Here is a 14,451-nt window from a genome sequence, read left to right on the forward strand (position 1 = left end):
CCACCAGCGCAGCAGCGACAAGAACCATGATCCCACCACTCAGCTTTGGCAAGATCACATTATATGCAACCACGAGTCGTGGGACTCTAAATCCACTTAATCCTCGCAGCTAACCTCCGAGGAGGGATGTTAGTATGAACTCCACTTTTTTTTTTTTTTTGGGGGGGGGGGCCACTCCTCAAGGCTTGCAGGATTCCCTCATCAGGGATCAAACCTGGGCCCCAGCAGTGAGAGCTAACCATCAGACCTCCAGGGAATTCTCTGAATCCCACTTTAAATAATTAAAGGGGAGCTGGAAAGAATTTCTGCACACAAAGGACTCCTAAGAGGCAACTGAATGGAATTGGCTGCCTCAGGATTGACCTTGAAAAAGCATTTTCCTACTGAGTGCTCTGGTTTCACCTAGATTATGTGTATTTAAGACTAATAAAAGTAAATAATCTTGAAAAGAGAATAATTCAGACCCTGCAATAACGCTGATTTGAGGAGGCCTTGATGAGCACTGATGGAGATGGGGGCGTCTGCAACCCACCACCCCCACCCCCCAGGAAAGCCTGCCTGGGGCAGGGGCTGGGTAGGCTAGTGAGACCCTGAGGCCAGGCATGTGCTTTGATTTAAAGGCCAGAGACCCTCCTCTTTGGGGGGTGGTAAGAAAGGCAGAGAAAGCTGGAGGGTGCCGGGGTCCAGCCCCGGTGGATCCAGGGAATTCGAAGGGTGGACGGCGTCGGCGTGGAAAGACTTGTTTATTTATTAAAGTAAGATTAGATTAAGAAATTATAGTGTAGTAAGAAGATTAAGTGGAGGAAGAGGGCTGAATAGCTTGGTTTACGCGGAAGGCCAATAAAATTCCAGACAAGGAATTTGCACCATCTACGTTGGGCCACCGGCGCCCGCTTGAATATCTAAGGGTGCCTCGCCTTAAGCTCCCTTTCTCGCGGATCTTAACAGCCGGGGCAAGTAAGTAGACCTGGTGAGCCTCCGCGCTCCAGGTGGAAATTCAACCCGAAATTAAAGTAAAGAGCAGAGAGAGGGAAAGAGAGAGAGGAGAAGAAAGAGAGAGAGAGACACGGGGGGAGCCAGAGTGCCAAGAAACCAGGCCGGGAGACTAGTTAGAGAAGCTGGTCCAAGAAGCTGGCCCCCGGCCCCTGGCCCCTGGCCCCGGGAAGCTGGCCCCCTCCTTTATTGTTCAGAAGGCCTTTTATACTTTTGATAAAACACAGAGATCAATGGGTAACACAAGATTATGTAGCGTTCCCAGCTCAAGCTCTTTCTATACATCATTTGGTATACAAAAGGTCTCAGGTGATTTACATTATCTTCTGGCCAAGAGGCTTGTTAACACTTTTTGGCTCTCTTCCTTAATGAATGTTAATCTTGTTTCCCCTGAAGTGTTTTTCTTTAATCTACATCTCCTTAAAGCATTAACATTAAAGTTACATCTCTATAGAACAAAGGTGCAGTGGGACACAACAAAGAAGGTACTTAACTCAAAGATCTAATGTTGCTAACACAAGGTCTACTACTTGTTTTTCTAACTATATCTACAACTAAAGGATGTGAAAATTTGGCAGCAAATATTGACTCAACAAATGAAACCTTTAATCAGTCCTATTCTAAAGATTTTGACTCCTCGGAAGCCCCTACATTCCTAGGATGTTTTAAGCTTCCTGTGCCTCCTGCAGTCAGGAGGCCTCAAACAATCACACGCGCAGCTGTACGAGTCCTGCAGGCAGGCTAGAAAGCCATAAGAGGAGTATTTGGATTGAAACACTCTTTCAAATGCAGAAGACTAAAGCCCTGAATTGACTTTTTCCAGAAAATGTCAGAAGAGTAGAAAAGCAGAGCACAAAAGCCGGCAGATTTTTGTTGGGGTACATGCTTAGGAGTTTCCAGAGGGGTCCCTGAAGTCTGAGCACGCCTTGCGTATGTCAGCTTCCTTCCTCATGACCTTGTCACGGGCGGGATTCCTCACACTGGCTCCCAGCCGGAGGGCAGCTCTTTTCTTGGGATCATTTCTCATCATACATCCACCTTTTTGACCACTCCCTGTAGGAAGGGCTCTGAAACTCACCCTGGATGTTGTAAGAGAAGGGGAGACACACTGTGGCAAGTTGGGGAGGTTTCACCCCTAAGAAGGGATTGAGTTGACCAGAGCTTCTGGTCCAGTGACTCCCATCCCTAGGGGGTCTCTTCCTGGAGCAGCCTCCCCTCTTCCCCTGGCTCTGTAAGTCAGAAAGGAGCATTGAGACCCCCAGGCCTATGACTCTCTATATAAACAATTCCTTCCCCTGCTTCGGTCCTCAGGTGGCCTGAGGATAAAGTGAATCCAGTGAGATTGGGGGACAGTCTTTGAAAAGCACAGCTGTGAAAATGTGAGGTCGAACCTACTTTGTTCTAAGAGGTGTGAAACACTCTAGAAGCAAAGACTCATGTGAATACCAAAGGAGGGGGTGGGGAGTCCGTGTTTCTCCCCTTCTTCCTCCTTCCCTTGTTTCCAGATCAGGAAAAACTAACCACTAGCAGCGAGTTTCCAGTTCCTGTGCTTCTAGTAAAGAGCAGTCAGTATTTCCCCCACCTGAAAGGATGAGGCTTCACTTTGGGCAGGAGGAGCCCAGGGGGGGAGGCTGCAGAGCCCCCAAGCTCTGAGTCCCTGCTCAGCTTGATGCCTAGCAGACCCAACAAGGGAAGGACAGAGAGCAGTGCTGTGTGGACACAGCCTCTGCCCTCAGGGAGCTCTGGGAGGACGGCGACACGGGAATCTGGAGACACAATAACCACTGCAGTTGAGCAACCAGAGCAGCTCTGAGTCTCAGACTGGGAGGCAACAGAATAGAGAGAATGCTGGTGGGATGAGGTGTCATCCAACAAGTCTTCCCCAAAAGGGGAGTGATAAGCAAATTGGAAAGGCGAGCAAGGACTTGGTCCACTCATTCATTTGTTCATCCATTTCTCCAATAAATACTTGTAGCACCTTCCCTGATAGCTCAGTTGGTAAAGAATCCACCTGCAATGAAGGAGACCCCGGTTCGATCCCTGGGTTGGGAGGATCTGCTGGAGAAGGGATAGGCTACCCACTCCGATATTCTTGGGCTTCCCTTGTGCCTCAGCCAGTAAAGAATCCACCTGCAATGAAGGAGACCTGGGTTTCAATCCCTGGGTTGGGAAGATCCCCTGGAGAAGGGAATGGCTACTCACTCCAATATTCTGGCCGGGAGAATTCCATGAACTGTATAGTTCTTGGGGTCAAAAAGAGCAGGAGCCAACTGAGTGATTTCACTTTCACTTTTCTGTATTCCAGACACTGCTGAAGAACTGAGGACACAGACACAAACGAAACTGGACAAACTCACAACCCAGCGGAGAGAATTTCTATAAACAATCACTGCCCTGAAATAAGGGCTGCACACAAATACAGACAAGGTGGTGTGTGAACAGAGAGGAGGGGCTGGGATGTTGACCTGGGTCACCTGTGAGGCCGGGAGCTGTCAGGCAGATGGTGAGAGAGGAAAGGAACAGGCCAGGCTGACTCCATCTTGAAAAAGAAGGAAACTCCATCTTGCATTCTCAGTGAGCTTTGGACTGTGTGCCTGATAGCCATGGGGATAACATACCTACGGCCGAACTGGCCTCCCGGACTGATAAACACCAGATTCCATACCAAGATTTCCTGTCACCAAAAAGAATGTAATAATCCCCTATGTAGTCAATCACCTTAATCTTTATGGCACCCATTGGTGAAGGCTACAATACATAACCAGCTGACCCTTCTGATTGTGAATCATGGCTGTAACCTGACTGTATCTGCCTTTAACACTTTTCAGGCTAGGTTTAAGGAATTTGGGGGTGTGGGCTTGAGTAGTACACTTAAGGTATATAAGGTTTTCACAAAAGTCGGTCAGAGTCCTTGGCTAAGAGGAGACTCTGCCTTGAGCCCGCTGGTGTAATAAACTGCACTCCACTATCCGCATTGTCATTCTGAGTGAGTTGAAGGCACACCAGGAGAGGGGTGTGTACAAAGGGACAAGAAGCCTCAGCTGGGTGAGGAGGTGGGTGCTGGGGAGAGGCAGGTGAGGAGGGAAGGAGGCCGTGTGCAGACTCAAAGGGCCGGAATGCCCCACTGTGGAGTCTGATCACATGGAGCTGATCATACTAGTTAGGAAATGATCATACAAACCTGAAGCAGAAGAAACAGGATGGGGCTGGCAGGGAGGGGTCGCAGGTATTGAGTCAGGATGGAAGGTGAAGAAGGGGAGGCTCAGAAGCTAGAGTTGGGGAGGGGTGGCATTGGAGGAACTGGGGTGCCCTCATTGTCTGAAATGAGGCCAAGTCTTAATGATGTTGTACAAAGCCCGTCCGGGAGACAGAATATCAGTCACATCGCTGTGCCCCACCAACAGGTAGTTGGGGACCAGATGCCCCTTGACCACAGAACAGTGGATCAGGTTCTGAGCCGCCTCCAGCGCTGCAGCATTTGGTGGTTTTTCTGCAAAATACATTTAGCCAAGCAGTCACTAGGGTCTCAAGGTTACTTACTTTGGGCAAGAACAAGCGCATAGCCCAGTCTCCCTCTACCCCCATCACCACCATAGCCAACAAATTCCTGTAAGTTTCTGCAGCCAGGCACATTGGGAAAACAAGGTCATTGTGTTCCCTGATTCTGCCTTCTAGAAAGTTCAAAACCTCTCTGAAAAATAACTGTAGCTCAACACACCACTTCTCAACAGTCACCACGGGGCAGACATCGCAGGACCAGACCATTCATTGCTTGTCCATAAGAGATAGTGGTGCTCCCCAGTGCTGTTGCCATGGTTACCAAGGAAGAAGCTGCATTTGCCAACAGTGCTATGAAAACACCAAAGTTTGCAAAAGACTTTTTTCTCTCTTGCTCCATGCTTGCATTGGGCATGGCTCTAAAGACACATTGAATCGGGTATTGGTACAGGTGAATTTGGAGGAAATGTTCTGCCTGAGAGGGACTCCTGGGGACCTGCCTCTTGCATTGAGAGTCTCACTGACACTGTCGGGCACCACAATGCATCTTATCCCCATTGCTTCCCAGATATTTCACATACTACTTCATCATCCAGAGTCCCCCCACCCCATGTTTACCCCTTACCTACCTACAAAGTTGCCTATGAAGGCAATTCCTAGGCCAATATCATTGTATCCGTATGTGTGAGAGCCTTGGGTATGCCAGCCAACTCCTTCATACACACCACCATCCTGGCCCACCAGGAAGCTAAAGTCAGGCAAAGGGAAAAGGAGAAAATTACTCTGGGGAGAACTGGCTTCATTCACTCCTTGAATCATTAATCCATCCTTTCATCCACTTACTATTATTAGTATTACCATTAGTATTACTATTACCGTATGTGCCAGTGTGAACAGAGACAAAAAGGCAAAAGAAAAAAAACAAAGCCCCTGAACCTAAGAAATGAAGACAGACAGTGACAAGCAATGATGACGGCAGCATCAGTCCACGGCCACATGGTTACACCAGTAATGAAAACTGATTTTTATTCTGATCCTGTTGGCCACTAATTTCTTGACGTGTTTCTCTTCCCTGGTTCTCCTCCCCTGGGACTCTGGTCTCACCCCTTCTCTCTTCTCACTCAACATATTCTCCCTGGACAACCATCCAGTCTAATAACTCCAACTGTTGCTGTTTTTTAGTCGCTTAAGTCGTGTCCAACACTTTTGCCCGCTTTTGACTCATATCTGCTCATGGCCTGTAGCCCCCCAGGCTCCTCTGTCCATGGGATTCCCCAGCCAAGAATACTGGAGTAGGTTTCCGTTTCCTTCTCCAGGGCATCTTCCCAACTCAGGGACTGAACCCGCGTCTCCATGTCTCCTGCTTGGCTGGCAGATTCTTTACCACTGAGCCAGCTGGGAAGCCATAGCTCAATTACAAGCTCTAAAAGTCAACATGTCCAAACAAACCCATCTTCTTCCATAATTTCCTGAGCTAGAAAATTGGACATCAGACTGAATTCCTCACTCTCCCTCTCCCAGCCCCATCCAATCAACATTCATGGCTTATCAACCATTTCTCCTGTTTTAAATTTCTCCACTTACCTCTATGCAGACAGCTGCTATGCTGTTCCAGGTCACCATCACTTGTTGTCTGAATTACTGCAAAAGCTGTCTGCCCAGAGTTTTACTCCTTCCAATCCATGCTTAAAACAGCCCCCAGAGGTTTTGCTAAATACAGATCCCATTATAGGGTATGGATTTCCAGTTGCCTTTCAAATAGAGTCAGCTTGTCAGGACCAATGCCCAGGCCCCTGTGCTGTGGCTCCCGTCAACCTCTCCAGCCTTCCCTCTCACCAGTCCCCTCTTTGTAGTCTGTTTTAGGCAGGAGTTAAGCTTCTTTGTGGGCATCCCAGGTGGTGCTAATGGTAAAGAACACGCCTGTCAAAGCAAGAGATATAAGAGACATGGGTTTGATCCCTGGATCAGGAAGATCGCCTGGAGAAGGCCATGGAAACTCACTGCAGGATTCTTGCCTGGAGAATCCCACGGACAGAGGAGCCTGGTGGGCTACAGTCCATGGAGTCGCAAAGAGTCGGGCGTGACTGGAGCAAGTCAGCACGCAAGCTTCTTCCATCTGTGCTCTGTCTGGACTCCAGGCCCTTGTATATGCTGCTCCCTCTTGCCTGGAACACTCCGTATCCTTCTTTGCCTGACTGACCCCCACTCCGTAGCCATGGCCCAGTGTGGATGCCTCTCCCTGCCGAAGCCCTGCTGTGATACCGTTCAGTCCTCCAAAGTCTTGTTAGAGGTCCACCCTGGGCACATCCTGTTACTCATCCACTCCGGTGCCAACACTCACAATCGTCATGACCTGTTTACTATCGTCTCTCCTCCACAAGGGAAGGAGCCAATTCATCTCGCTGAGCACCAAGCACACAGTGTGCATGCGTGCTCAGCTGCTTCCGTTGTGTCTGACTCTTTGCGAACCCATGGACTGTAGCCCGCCAGTCTCCTCTATCCTGGGGTTTTTCAGGCAGGAATACTAGAGTGGGCTGCCATTTCCTTCTCCAGAGACTGTACTTGCATCTCCTGCATTGCAGGAGGATTCTTCACTGCTGAGCCACCAGGGATACCCCAATAAATATTGGTGAAAAAGTAAGAAATGATGAACGGGAGGGCCCTTTGTCCATACTGGGCACAGCTGGTGCCAGAGCAACAGATGCTGTATCCTGAGGCTGCAGTGGGAGTGGGCACCGTAACAGGCTTCCAAAGTCAAGGGACAGGAACCAAGCCAGTCCCCAAAGCATGAATGTGAAAGGAAACTGACATTCCCTCAGCTCCTGGCATTTTCCATTTGGAATTTCCACACTTAATTCTTTACTAACTAAGCTTAATAACCATAACAAGGCTGTGGAAAACCCTGTAAAATGCAGCCATAGTTTTCTCTTATTTACAAAGGCTGTTTTTAAAATGGGAGTTCAGAGGAGAGAGGCAGCCGGCCCAGAATGAGACGTGCTTAGTCACTCAGTCGTGTCCAACTCTTTGCGCCCCCAGGGACTAGAGCCCGCCAGGCTCCTCTGTCCATGGGGATTCTCAGGCAAGAACATTGGAGTGGGATGCCATGTTCTCCTTCAGGGGATCTTCCCAACCCAGGGATCAAAGCCAAGTCTCCTTCATTGCAGGTGGGTTCTTTACCATCTGAGCCACCAGGACGTATATAAAAGTAAACCCACCTGCGACTTCATAAAACTTGTTGTGATTAAGTCACAGCTTCCCTGTAGCTCGGTGGTAAAGAATCCACCTGCCAATGCAGGAAACACAGGTTTGACCTTGATTCGGGAAGATCTCAGACGCTGTGGAGAAACTAAGCCCATGAGACATAACCATTGAGCCTGTGCTCCACAACAAGAGAAGCCACCACAAAAAGAAGCCCGCATCACAACTAGAGAAGAGGCACCCCCTGCTCCCCACAGCTAGAGAAAACCAGCACAGCAAAGAAGACTCAGAAAGTGACGTCACTCAGTCGTGCCTGACTCTTTGCGACCCCATGGACTGCAGCCCATCAGGCTCCTCCGTCCATGGGATTTTCCAGGGCAAGAGTACTGGAGTGGGTTGCCATTGCCTTCTCCAGGGGACCTTCCCAATCCAGGGCTCTAACCCGGGTTTCCCGCACTGCAGGCAGACGCTTTACCCTCTGAGCCACCAGGGAAGCCCATGAAGCCCCAGACCAGCCAGCAAATAAATAAATAAATAATTTTTTAATTTATACTTTTATAGGTTATCACTGAATCACTTTGCTGTATACCTGAAACTAACACAACACTGTAAATCAACTAGATGCCAATAAAATTAAAATTAGTATTAATAATTAAGTTATCATACTCTAACCCTAAATTTCTTCTATGAACATTCCAAGGGAATGCCTAAGAAGCTTCCCACTGTTCTACTAGCTTACTATGTTTCTTAATTGTAGACTTGGCATTAAAGGAACCGAAAGAGAACATTTTTTTTTATTATTTCACTTGGTATTATCAATCAAATAAGGTATTGTTGCCCTACTGCAGAGAGGAGGCAAAAGAAGTCCAAAGAAGTTAAAGTTTCTTGTGTCTATAAATGGAGTAAGCAATACCAGAGGTATTGCAAGATTCTAACATCAGAGAGAGCAAGTTTGGGGTTGGGCTCAAGGGCAGTAGTGGGTGAACAGGGTCTGGGTTTCTGGCTGGTTGGAAGGGATTAAATTTAAAAGGCATGGTCCGTTGACAGCCTCCCATAAGGGTCTTGCACTCTTGGTTTATCACTACTGTTTTAACATCTTCCTTTCAGAGTCTTCCTAACCACTCATGGAGAACATGCCCAGGGGAGATAACTAAACCTTGGCTAGGCTCTGAAGAATGCTCAGTCCAGAATCCTGCACAAATAAAAAGGTGATGTCTTGTGTAAAGCGCCTGGCACAAAAGAAGAGCTTGGTAAACACTGGCTCCCTCCCCAAGCCTTCCTTCCTATAGCCCTGAAGAAAAGGAGGGTCAAGTTTGCACCAGTCCCACTTACTGATATCCGATGTCACAGAAGTTCTGTGTGTCCATGTGGTAAGACTGTATATCTCGGACGCGGATCCGGCAGTCCATGGATACGTTGCAGGTTGCCCCAGCAGTGTGGATGATGACAACATATTTGGCTGGGAGGCTCATTGTAGGGCAGTGCGTCTGTCTGGCTCCCCAAGCTGACCTTGTGATGATGTTGGGGCAAGCTGTGGTGAGGGGAAAAAACAATGAGATGCGAATTCACCTGTGCCCACATGTAGACAATCTCACAATTGCAGGCTGGTAACTCCTCAGAATCCCCAACCTCTAACACCCACTAACACATCCTAACATGTGAGATTTTGTGGGATTCTGGGAAAGTCTAGATAGGGATTGTCTGGGTCAGGCAGATGGAGCCAAGGGGCAGAGGCAAAAGTCAAGTTCTGATAACAACTGTGGAAATCAGCATGTGAGCAGAAGGGAAAATACTACTGATACCTACATGCTTGAATATGCACTGCAAATAAATGCAGATGTATGTACTTATATGACAAGACCAATGTGCAGAAATCAGCTGACTTTCTGAACTGATCACATGCATATGGTAATTTGAAATCTCTAAAGAAGTCTACACACGTAAAACTGTTATTAATGAAGACAACACTAGTCCGAAAGCAAGACAAATTTTAAAGACTTGCAACTTGAAAACCTTAATGAATAACATTGATGAGACCTAGGCAAGATCCAGAGAAGGCAATGGCACCCCACTCCAGTACTCTTGCCTGGAAAATCCCATGGATGGAGGAGCCTGGTAGGCTGCAGTCCATGGGGTCGCTAAGAGTCGGACACGACTGAAGCGACTTAGCAGCAGCAGCAGCAGCAGGCAAGATCCACTCTAGCAGAGAGTGCTAAACTATTGAAAGCACTTGTCACTGTGCTGGTTTTAGGTTGCTGCTGTCTTTCCAAAGTGGTGCATGATTTTTATTTTCCAGCTTCCTGGACTATTCACGCTCACAGTAGTGTAATCTGTGAACCCAAGCTTTTCTCAGCGTGCTGTGGTCATGGTGAAGGTTGGCTTGTTTTGCTTTTAGAAGGAGGTGTGTGTGAGCGAGGGAGACTATGAGACGGAGATTGTGCGTGTATGTGTGTTCATGTAATATGCACAAATCTATATATTTTTTTTTACCCCACCCCATTTCCATGCTTTATTCTTCTCCATAACCCTGATGTTACATCTAACATCATACACCTTTCACTTATTGATTCTTCATTTTCTATCTTTCCCTACTTAAGTGTGCAGTTTCATCTGTTTTGTTCACAGCTGCACCCTCAGTACCTAGAAGAGTGCCTGGTATTCAGTAAACATTCGTTGACGGAAAACATGTGTACATATATATTTATGTCAAGAATGGTTCCATGGCTATATGGTTCCAGTGGAAAGGAGAGGCCGGGAAGGTGCCCTCTTAGAATTTTCCAGATCTCAGCAAGAGATGTCCTTGGTCTGAGACCAATGAATACCAATAAGAAAAGGCATTCCCTACTGTTGCTGGGTGGTAACTGGGCGGAGGATGAGGCAGGACAGAGAGGCTTTACCTTTCCTGGGCGTCAGTGGCTGATGAGGAACCAGGCAGCTCTCTGCTTTCAAGAGAAGCGGCTGAATATACCTGGGTGATAGGTGACCCTTCTTTATGGCATAGAAGATCAGGTCCTCTGCGGCTGATAAGGCAGTGGTGCTGGGATTGCTGCCTGAGAGAGGATGACATGGAGCACAACTGTTAGCAAAATGTTCCAACCTGGTCTAGATGTAGAGGGAGGATAAGTTGACCCCTTGAGCCTAAATGACTGATGGATGAGAAGAGAAAAAACCAGTCCAGTAGCCAGGACAGAGAGGCTAAGAGACAAAGAAGTACTTACACACAGCTCTTAGAAACCAAGTTGGTGACTTCTTCCAAGTGCCTTACTTATCTACTCCGTCACTATGTGGAGTCACTGGGAGACAGTGAAAGCTACATGTAGGAGGCCCACCTGACCAAGTCAGGAATGCCCTAGCTTGGTGGAGAAGGTGACTGTATTTATTTAATAGCTTCCACTATCAGACATGAGGCCAAGTGCTCTTCACATTCATTAACTCATGTAATCCTCACAGAAAACCTCTGAGATAAATGCTATTACTAGCCCCACTTGGAAGATGAGGATCCTGGCAGGTGCCAGTTATTTCTTGTTGGCTCCTTTTTTTAAAAAATTGATTTGTTTTAATTGGAAACTAATTACAATATTGTAGTGGCTTTTGTCATACATTGACATGAATCAGCCATGGCCTACTCTGTGCTCTCCTGTGCTTTGCAGAGGACTAGAAACCTGCAAACTACATTTCCCAGACTTCCTTGCTTGCTGGCCACTGGTTGGGCTCTACCAAAGGGAGACACTGGAGGAAGAGAGAAGCCACGTTTTTCTGCCTCTGCCAGTTCCTAATTATCAACTTCAGGGCTTCCCTGATAGCTCAGTTGGTAAAGAATCCTCCTGCAATGCAGGAGACCCTGGCTCAATTCCTGGGTCGAGAAGATCCCCTGGAGAAAGGAAAGACTACCCACTCCAGTATTCTGGCCTGGAGACAAAGAGTCGGAGGCGACTGAGCGACTCTCACTTTTTTCAGACTCTCAAAGTGATGGCAGTAACTATGAGCTTAAGCAGTATCAGTGGTGGCTTCAGCAGTCTCATGGGAGTACAGACCAGAGGGGAGAAAGAGAACTCCCAAAATGCCCCATCACAGAATCCAAGGGAGAAAAGAACTTCAAGAGAGGGGCCATCATCAGAGAACAGCATGATGTAGGCTGAAAAGACAAGAGTGGGTGATGGGAGACAGTGTAGACAGTTCCTTGGTGGTGGGCCAGAGGGGTGACCATTACCTAGATTATTCCCAAAGAAGGCGAGGCCCAGGGAGACGTTGTTGTAGCCCTGGGTGTGCATGCCTTGGATGGTCCAGCCCACGCCTTCATACACCCTGCCATCGTTCCCAACCAGGAAGCTGCCAGGCAAGGAAACATGATTAAATGGCAAATTTCTGTAACAGAAACTTTTTGCATGCTCGGAATGCAAAAGTTCTAGAGGCTCATATGTTACAATGACATAACAGTGAAAGGGAGTGGGATAATGCATTTTAGGCTTTCAAGAGATGCAGGAATGTGTCTTTAATTTTCTTATGACTTAGTTTATCTGTGCTTCCCAGAATCTCACTTTAAAAATAATTCATTTGGTTCTCTAACTTCTCCAGACCACAGCATCCTCACCTATGACACAGGGGTGGTAATATTTCTCCTGCCCATTCCTCAGTATGGCAGGGAAAGCCTACTTGAGTAATACTTGTAAAGACCTTCATAAATTGAAATGTTCTTCGAGCTTCAACAGGGAGACTGTACTTATCACCCACCTCCCTCGCTTCTTTCCTGGAACTCCTAGTGGCCCAGACCACATCTGAATATGTGGCTCACGGTGGTCCTCCTCATGACCCCTGGGAGACTCTGGATTCTGTTTATATCAGCATTTTTTATTCATTAGAAAACCAACATGAATGGGAAATTAAGAAATTCAGAGGAGGGGGAACAGAAGACAATTCAAACGTGGGCTCCAGGGACCCCGCCAGCCTCTTACTTGTAGGCCACATCACACCAGCCCTTGGTGTAGACGGAACGGGACTGCAGGCCCCTCAGCTTTTGACTGCACGCGTTCTGCTCCTCGCATTCCATCCCTGCGATCTGGTCCATGATGACATAGGCCACGGGCCGGGTCAGCTGGGCCCTGCAGGTCAGGGATCTGGCTCCCCACTCCTTGCGGGAGACGATGGTGGGCACACCTGGCGGGGAGGGGAGAGGGGAAATAGGCTGGCATGCTGAGGCCCTGCCATGCCCTCTGGAGGCTGTCCAGGCCACCCTGAATCCTCTGTGATGAAAGAGGCCCCAGAAGGAGGCCTGCGCCCCCACAGCCTCCCCTTCCCTTCTCCATCTCTTGTTTGAAAGTGAAAGTAAAAGTGTTAGTTACTCAGTCCTGTCCAACTCTTTGCGACCCCATGGACTGTAGACCACCAGGCTCCTGAGGATAGTTCTGCCACTCTCCTCAAACCAGCAGCTCCCCAGCCAGAGCCCACAGGAAGCCCCATGAACACTGGGGTGCAGGATTCCCTCTTTCAGGTGAATATGCAGTGGGCAAGGCTATGAGAGCCCCACCCAGGACCCCAGGACCCCCGAGGGCTCCCTCATTATCCTTACTTGGGAGCGGAACTGCCTGAGTGAAGTGGCATCTCTACCCTGAGAGCTAGAGACTGGGATTCTTGTCTTTTTTCCCTGGGTTTCCTCTCCTTTCTGGAACCCACCGTTGCCTAAGGACTCAGGACAATCCATGGGAGGAGTTGTGGTTCTACCCTACCCCATCCACCCCACCCAGCCATACTGATGGTCTAAGAAACACTTCTGTCTCCCTAAAAAGCCCCAGGCAGCCCCCACAAATGCCTCACCATTGCGACCTGTGTGAATATGCTGTGAGATGCCAACAAACAGGTCCAGAAGCTCCTGTGACAGCCCCCTGGCTTGGGTCTCATTCAAGGACAACTCTAGGGAATCCCCTGCAAAGGAATACTACGCTTGGTGCTGGTCCTTGGAAAATACCTTGACCAGCTCAGAGGCACGGGCTCCATGTTCCTCCTGCGACCCCATAGCCCACAGCCTCTCGGTCTCCCCAGATAACTTCCCACTTGACCCACGTGACTTCCTCTAGGAAACAAGAAAGAGGAAAACCACAGAGGCATCTGGCCACACCCTGCCTCTGCCTCTCACATCCGCCCCAGTGAGGCCTTTCCCCCCTTCCAGCCTCCCCAGCCTCCCTTCATTTCAGGTTCAATGCAGTCTCTCTTGTCTTCTCAGCTGGGCAGCTCATTCCCAGTTCAGCTGTATATGTATTAATAGACCAGAGGGTCACACACCAAGATGGTCATCACATGAACATGTATTAATATGTTAAGCACCTAGTGATCCAGGCAAGGTTCTTGGAATACAGAAATTTACAGACCGTTGTGACTGCCCTACCAACTTAATTTTTTTTAAAGATAGGATTAATGGAGGATTAATCACCACAAATGGGCTTCCCAGATGGCTCAGTGAGAAAAGAATTCTCCTGCAATGCAGGAGCCTCAGGTTCGATCCCTGGGTCCAGAAGATCACTGGAAGAGGGCATGGCAACCCCCTCCAGTATTCTTGCCTGGAGAATCCCATGGACAGAGGAGCCTGGCAGGCTATAGCCCATGGGGCAGCAAAGAGTCAGATCACAGCTGAAGCGACTGAGCGCACACACACACACACACACACAAAAGCATCACAAATATGCCTCACTCCCCTCTGTCTGTTCAGTACCAGAGGTCATGGGGGCAATGTCACTGGAACAACAATGTCACCCACAGACCAGCTCTGTA

General features: G+C 48.4%; 1 protein-coding gene across 2 annotated transcripts; it reads right to left on the bottom strand.

Annotated features, from left to right (window-relative positions):
• Positions 1–724: 724 nt before the first annotated feature.
• On the bottom strand, positions 725–13,764 carry PGLYRP3 (peptidoglycan recognition protein 3). 2 transcript variants are annotated; one of them, XM_069574494.1, is made up of 7 exons: positions 13,501–13,764; positions 12,642–12,843; positions 11,900–12,018; positions 10,587–10,739; positions 9,022–9,220; positions 5,121–5,239; positions 725–4,483 (listed from the first exon to the last, which is right to left on the bottom strand). In XM_069574494.1, exons 2-7 carry the CDS (start codon positions 12,752–12,754, stop codon positions 4,305–4,307), a joined length of 882 nt encoding a protein of 293 aa, XP_069430595.1. In that variant the 5' UTR covers positions 12,755–12,843; positions 13,501–13,764; the 3' UTR covers positions 725–4,304. The 2 variants fall into 2 exon arrangements, with proteins under 2 accessions (XP_069430595.1, XP_069430603.1); XM_069574502.1 differs by having other exon boundaries at positions 13,652–13,758.
• Between the last annotated feature and the right edge of the window lie 687 nt (positions 13,765–14,451).

The sequence above is a fragment of the Ovis canadensis genome, chromosome 1 (assembly GCF_042477335.2).
Source record: "Ovis canadensis isolate MfBH-ARS-UI-01 breed Bighorn chromosome 1, ARS-UI_OviCan_v2, whole genome shotgun sequence".
Taxonomy (NCBI): domain Eukaryota; kingdom Metazoa; phylum Chordata; class Mammalia; order Artiodactyla; family Bovidae; genus Ovis; species Ovis canadensis.